Source organism: Halyomorpha halys, unplaced genomic scaffold (assembly GCF_000696795.3).
Source record: "Halyomorpha halys isolate HHAL.00 unplaced genomic scaffold, Hhal_1.1 Scaffold254.1, whole genome shotgun sequence".
Taxonomy (NCBI): domain Eukaryota; kingdom Metazoa; phylum Arthropoda; class Insecta; order Hemiptera; family Pentatomidae; genus Halyomorpha; species Halyomorpha halys.
The window spans coordinates 1,004,353-1,011,505 of record NW_027109499.1 but is presented as its reverse complement, the minus strand read 5'-3'; the positions used below and the strand labels follow the sequence as shown (position 1 = coordinate 1,011,505).

Sequence of the window (7,153 nt, the reverse complement as noted above, 5' to 3'; positions counted from 1 at the left end):
CAGACAGGGCTGGTTACACACGTTCATGGCCACTAATTATCCGGAACTCACATTAAAAGTCGAACCACAGAAAAGGTTTGGTTTCGGGCTGTAATGGTGACTAAAACACTCAAAAAATGTCTAACAAAATAATATCAACCAAACACAGACAGGGCTGCTTAGACGCTCTTATGGGAACTAATTAGCCGGAACTGCTATAAAAAACGAAGATCGTCGGCCCGTTGCTAGGCGAGCTAGCAACTGTTTCTATTACTCATTATAACACACAAATATAATTACATATTTTTCTTTTCAAATAACTAAAACCAATTAAAGTAATATAAATAAAAATAAACGTTATTAAATTTAACACTAATACTGATTAAATATTATTTACAAGGTATAAAGATATTATGGCGTTAACAGGAGGTATGGATCAATCCCAGAATAAATAAAGATTATTATTATTATGATGATTATAGTAACGTCCCTAGGCACAGGTTTTTAAACAGAAAATGCCTTACTGCTTATCATTACTTTTTATCATTGACAACCTGCGTATTTACGTTTCCTTTCATTTCGCATTTATTTTATTTATTTTTATAATGAAAATAGAGTAAATGTAATAGACGAAAAATAATTGAAAAGAACAAAACAAGTTAGTTGCTTCCTTTGTTTGCTAAGCTTCATTTGTATAAGACTTGAATTTGCGGTAAGTGGCAAACATGTAGATCCAACATAAAACTTATTTTTATTTAGTTCCAACGTTTCGGGGCTGACTACAAGATAATCATAGTAATACAGAAAAAAATATATAACATTTTTCTTGTTAAACTTCATTGGAAATCAATTTATCAACATTACAACCTGAAATTAAGATGGTAAACAGTGCTAACTGGTAAAAGATGTACCTTCGTGTATTAATCTACGGTTAACTATATTCAAATCAATATTTCATTTAGTACAAAATAAATTAAAACAGATTAAATTCGTGAAAAACCATCAATAGCACAAACAGCAATAAATATGAGTCAAGAAATAAATACGCTTCTCCTACAAGTTTTTGTAATCGCGAAGAATATCGATTTTCTATCTCGATGTACATTAAATCTTTGGCTTGTATTTGTGGGAGGTTAAATGTAAGAATATAAACATCAATAGTGTTGTTAATGTCTTCCTTTGTCTATCAAATAATGAATGTTTATAAGACTTATATTTATGTTTAATGTTAAATAAAATGATACCTGAATGCAGAGTCCAAAAATAATGCCAAACATGAGAGCTCTTATTGTTTGACCGCCTTCATTGATTTCTCCCATACAAGCACAGCCCCAAAAAACGAGCATACCTGTTCCCAGAAATTCGCCAACAAATACTTGTATGAATTTGTATATTAACTCATCTTTTGGTTTTCCTTCTTTCTCCTTGAATACTGAGCCTTTTCGTAAAAAGATGTATTACTATTAAATTTAAGATAAATAAAGAGTACATTACATTCATTACTTATAAATAGGAACCGGCCGGTTAACGGAATTATGAAGAAAAATAAAATTTAATATTTACTTACACTTAAAGTCATAATTAAATTTCTCTATGACTCCCATTTTAAAGTTTTTAGATGACTGCGATAAGTTTTTTAATTGAAATCACTCGATGATAATTCACAGTCATTACTTACTTATAAATCAGCAACAAAGTAAGTTACCATAACATTAATAGTTTAATGAACACATGATTAATTGTTTTTATTGACGTGTTCTAAACTTTAAACAAGTATACAAGAACGTACAGCTATTTTGATGTTTTCCAGTGAATTATCCAAGAAAAGTGCAAATCTCTTGGAATCTCCTTAAACAATCTTAAAACCGTATTGTAATGTAAGAAAAACAACTCAAAAAAGCAGTATTTAATACACAATTGAAAATAGTAGTTGCTATAAATTTCAGATTTTTATAACAGTAAATCCCAGGAATTTAAAAGATGCTTTATACTATAAATTCAATAGTATTTTAAAGTTCATTTTTCTCTAATACTGCATTTTGGAGTTGTCACCTTTCTTACTGGGGTGTAAAAAGTTAGCAATTTACTTGAACTGGTAGTCATACAACACCGTTACCTTAACAGATTAATCAATAATTATTCCCTATAATGTCTGTTATATTAACATTTTTTTTAAGATAACTTGTTAAACTAACTTATACAATATTGTATGGGAAAACAAATATAATTTTTTACTTTACACATAAATCCGTTAGAGCCCAAGCTTGAGGCAAGAGGATAGATTTTATAGTCCAAAGAGGGTAGTGAAATGAATCCAGAAACAAAACATATCCGACAGTAACACGACTTTCGTACAGAGAAAACTTAACGTTTCAATACACTATTTATCCACTTAAAATGAATAATAATAAAAACAAAATAATTAAACTTAATGCCAACATAAAAGTAGTTTTATTATATTAGGGCATCTTCAATGTAAGTGCTTTGAAGCATTATTTCCTACAGTAATTGGATTTGACTAGGTTAAGAATTTTAAGGCTGTTAGGCATCATATCATTAAAAAGGTTTTCTTTCAATAAGTTACTCATATTTTATTCTGAAAATAACATAATCCGTCATTAAGAAAATTCAAATGTTTAAAAAAAACCAGGAAACTTTCTCACAGAAATAATTAAGGTCATGCAGTTTCTAAACAATTAATTTTCATTAACAGAGAACAAAATTACTGAGTTCTTAATTTTGTAACATTTGATGAGAAATTAACTAAGTGATATCTTTAATACTGTCTTTTTATCTAGATCATTTAATCATAGCTATAAAAAGAAATGAGTATTAACAAGTATTCAAAATTATTGAAAATAAAGTTAAGAGAATGTTTCTGAAAATCAAATTACCTTTGATAAGGTTAATTGAAATATCTTATCATTATAGTACAGACCTACCTTTTAAAAATTGAATTTAAGAAGTAAAATTGAACATTGTTTTATAACATCTCCTGTAATCAAGAAAAGTGTTTCTACTTGGCAACAGACCTTGTTGAAGCAATAGGGCATAAAGAAAATCTTGTTTAAAATTTTATTTATTTTTTTCTTGTGTACAAATACACATTACACAGTTACAATAAAAATACATAGAATTAAAGAACCTAATGAAAAAAAAAAAATATAAGTCCACTAAATTTACGAATCTATCATATTTAAGCTGTATTCTAATTACAAAATTAAAATATATTATAAGATCCCAAAGGGATATTAATCAAAACAATATGAGTTTAAACATAAATACATCATTCAAATAAATGAATGTTATCAACATTAACGGATCTCTAAATGACTTTTAAGGTGTTTTTAGATTTTTACATAAAATTTCAGTTCAATTATAAATCAATAACCCTTATAATATGGTACAATTAAATATTTATACATTTCATGAGCTATTAATGTATATAAAAGATGAGTATCCAAATTAATTGGATTCGAAGGGTATAACGGTGATGTCGATTCTTTCTCTAGTGCAGTCATGATTAATCGACGAAATGCTTCTTTAAATATTTCATCATTCCAAAGGTTCGGAAGCGCTTTACACCTGAAAATAAAATAAAATAAATATAAAATAAGAGATTCAAAATAAAATTTAATTACAAAAAAAAAACAAAGAATAAAACAACAGCTTACCAATGACTTTCATGAGGTCATCATTACAGATGGCATACTGCTTATTTTTGGGATCCTATAAAACAACAAACACAAATTAAATAAAATTATTATAAATAAAACAAACAAAAAGTTGTTTTTGAACTTACATAGAGATTTTGTTCTTTGATTATTGACCACACTTTCTTAACAACTTCATGACGGGCCATAGAGTCTTGTCCGACAACTGCTGCAAGTTCAGGCGTTAGTGTACAAGTTTTACTGTAACCACCGCCACCTCCTCGCTTCTTACCCTGTCAAAAAAATAAAATGCCAAAATGAATGCCAACATACTTTATGAATTACATGTTTAATTTCGATAATTCCAAACTTACACCGGCTTTCTTGGCAGCACCACCCTTCTTTCCTTTTCCCCAGTCTTCATCACTGTCAGAATCGGAACCCTTCTTCTTCCTTCCCTTAGCGGGTTTCTTGGCTTTTGGACCGCCCTTGGCTTTCTTGGTAGGTGAATACTCCTCATCACTTTCTTTGTCCTAAAAAAAAAACAACAGAAAATTATAAAATTAGTAATCAACATTTAAACATCATAATAATAGTAAATTACAAATAAGATACAACACAAACTATTAGTGTAAACTGAATTATCACATACAAATATGCCATAAGGCGCATAAGTTACGTGGATGGTAACAAAAAATAAGTAAAATAAATTATAGAATTTTCCAACTAACCTCAGATGCATCTTCACTTTCATCACTGTCAGACTTTCTTCGCTTGGCCCCTTGCTTCTTGGGAGAACGCTTGGGTTTCTTATCCTCCTCATCTTCATCTTCCTCCTCTTCTTCTTCGTCTTTTTCATCACCTTCTTCCTCTTCACCTTCCTCATCATCATCATCATCTTTATTACCATTTTTCTTAACTTTTTTGCCTTTCTTTTCACTTGCTAATACCTGCATGACTATTTCATCAATTTCTTTTTTCCTGAAAAAATCAAAGAAAAAATTAATTGTTTGAAAAAATTATGGATATAAAGAAATTAGTGAAAAAAATAAAGAAATAAATACCTTGAAGCTAAATCGATAGACAATTTTTCTTCAATTTGTTGTCTTACTTTTTTGGCAGAAGTTGTTGAGAGATCAGCACCTTTCAAGATGGCTAATAAAAAATATGGAAATTAAATAAATTAATGTTTACTACAATATTTATAAACAAAAAAATAATCCAAAAAATATGAATAATAAATTATACAGGATTTTATAATAAGGAATAACGATTTTTTTTTTCTAACAAAATTTCATGAAAATTACTAACACCCCTTATTTACTCAATAACGAAGCCATATTATGAAATTTTCAAGAGGAAAAAAAAATTATAAATATTATATAAATTAAAATTAATAATTTAAAACGATAAGTTATAGTAAAAATAAGAAAGAAAAAGAAGTTTCAATGTGGTATGCCGTCACTAAGTCCAAAGCGTCATGTAGCCATTGTACAATGGCACGGTGTTGAGACCCTAAAAACAAGCTATCCCAACGCTTACTTTCACGAGACAACTACCCTTATTTGATCGACAACCTTGATTTTCCTCACTATAAAACTTGTACAGAAAAATAAAATAGGTTTAGTTTTCATATAGCCCACATCCCCAAAGCAATAAATACAGAAATAAATAGTTTTACCGGTGATCTCCTTCTTCAAATCCTCCTTCGAAATATCGGCCATGTTCAACTTCAAGGTACTAACTGCTTAACGAACGGAGCCAAACTGACTCTAAACTCAAGCCTACAACTGAATCCTGCTTACAGTGCCTGAGTAAAAAATTAATTATAGTGTTATTTCATTCAATATGCGTTAAATTAGTGTTGTAAAATTAAAAATTAATGCGAAATTTTTATTCTTTTTAAAAATTAATACAAATGATACATTTTTTCGACTAAATTGAATGAAAAGTTATACATACACTTTTTTAATTTAGCATATAATTTGAATTTTTTCTTCTGAATTTTTATAATTATTAATAATTTATATATTCAGAGTCATATTAAACAAAAAACTCTAAATTTAAATTAATAACGCAATATACACAATCACATAAAGCTGAAAATAACAATGTAATTGTTCATTTTTCATTATTTACAATTTTTTAACTCTAAAATTATGGAAATATTATCTAAAACGTGAAAATATTTTCATAAACAAAAAAATATAAAAGTTATTTTGAATAGAATAACACAACAAATAATGCGTATACAAAGGTAAACATCGGTACCTATTTCGGGCGGTAACTCTTTAACCGTTCAATCTATAACTTCTTGTTTATTTTTTCTTTTTCTGTTTTAAAACTTACCGCAGCTATCCCTGAAAACAATTTTGTAACAAAAACTCCATTTATAGTAAATTAAAGTATTTGTATGCATAAATTCTAATTCCAAATTTATAATTTTTTGATTTTGAGATTAATCCCTACTCTAGAATGTTTTTCACCATATGTTAATTTTTTTTTAATTAAAGATTTATGTACAGTTTTAAACATACGTTTTGGTAACTCTGTGTAAGTTAAATATTAAACTTTGTAACTTCTAGGAAAGGCTTGGAGTGAGGTTATGATTTTCATATTTTTGTATTATCTTACATAAAATGATGAAATTTAAACTCATCTCTTAAGTGGCATGTTTACTTTTTGACTAATTTTCATGTATATTTGAAACTTCAAGTAGTAAATAGTTAAAATAAGAACAAATAAGAACATTTCTGTTGTTGATCCAATAAGATTATGTTTGTGCCATTTCTCCATTTGCCTTACATTATTTTGTGTTCTCGTTTTGATATTTCTTTTATATTTGGTTAATTTTTCATGAATTATTAGATAATGTTAAATTACTATTAGAATATGTTATTGATGGACTATTAGTAATTTAAGTAAAACTATAGAAGTATTGTTTTAAAATACAGTTTCATACAACTTTGACCAATAGGTTATATTTTTTTACTACTATAAGTAATGATGACCACTTTTCTATTTATATTAAAATGATCTTATCAACTGTTCTAACAAGAATGATTTTTTAAAATTTATTTATGGGAATAAAAACCTGAGCAGTATTTCTGTAGGATTTATAATTTTTTCGAAAATCCCTAAGAATGAATAAAATAAATGAGAAATCCCCAAACATTTCAATGGACCATCCATCCGTCTTCAGGTATTCTATCTTTTTAGCATTATAGTTATTTTATCTTTCATAATTTGTTTTTGACATCTAAGTCTTTAAAGTATTTGTTTACTTATCAGTTTTCAATAAATTGCCTTTACAGAAAGAACAATACAACAGTGAAAATCTATGATTTTGAAAGTATAAAAGATGACAAAATTTCAAATTCAAATTTTGTATAAATATTTTTAAAAGCTACTATTATACTAATAATTTAGAGATATAGTTGTAAAAAATAAATTATGAAAGGATAAAATAACAATGATAATAAAAGCGAAAATATGCGAAGTTATACAGATAGTCTAAAACA

At 27.5% G+C, this 7,153-nt stretch overlaps 2 protein-coding genes across 4 annotated transcripts in view; both read right to left on the bottom strand.

Annotated features, from left to right (window-relative positions):
* LOC106680321 (aquaporin AQPcic) overlaps positions 1-2,351 on the bottom strand; it is a gene marked incomplete in the record, with an annotated part of 16,479 nt that extends 14,128 nt beyond the window's left edge. Inside the window, 2 exon segments of one of the 2 annotated variants that reach the window (XM_067047689.1) lie at positions 1,224-1,417; positions 2,215-2,351. In XM_067047689.1, coding sequence (XP_066903790.1) covers positions 1,224-1,325 — 102 coding nt within the window. 2 annotated transcript variants of the gene reach the window in all.
* A 689-nt stretch (positions 2,352-3,040) lies between these two features.
* On the bottom strand, positions 3,041-6,123 carry Non2 (upstream activation factor subunit spp27 homolog Non2). 2 transcript variants are annotated; one of them, XM_014419950.3, is made up of 8 exons: positions 5,904-6,123; positions 5,314-5,442; positions 4,697-4,787; positions 4,364-4,613; positions 4,007-4,165; positions 3,782-3,925; positions 3,654-3,708; positions 3,041-3,564 (listed from the first exon to the last, which is right to left on the bottom strand). In XM_014419950.3, exons 2-8 carry the CDS (start codon positions 5,354-5,356, stop codon positions 3,503-3,505), a joined length of 804 nt encoding a protein of 267 aa, XP_014275436.1. In that variant the 5' UTR covers positions 5,357-5,442; positions 5,904-6,123; the 3' UTR covers positions 3,041-3,502. The 2 variants fall into 2 exon arrangements, with proteins under 2 accessions (XP_014275436.1, XP_066903788.1); XM_067047687.1 differs by having other exon boundaries at positions 5,982-6,098.
* Positions 6,124-7,153: the final 1,030 nt, after the last annotated feature.

What these genes read in the sequence shown, in the direction of transcription:
- Non2 (XM_014419950.3), bottom strand. Translation starts at nt 5,356, where the DNA reads ATGGCCGATATTTCGAAGGAGGATTTGAAGAAGGAGATCACCG. An exon ending in TTTGAAGAAGGAGATCACCG is followed by an intron (nt 4,788 to 5,313) that starts GTAAAACTATTT and finishes ATTTTTTATTAG; the next exon opens with CCATCTTGAAAGGTGCTGAT. An exon ending in TCTATCGATTTAGCTTCAAG is followed by an intron (nt 4,614 to 4,696) that starts GTATTTATTTCT and finishes TGATTTTTTCAG; the next exon opens with GAAAAAAGAAATTGATGAAA.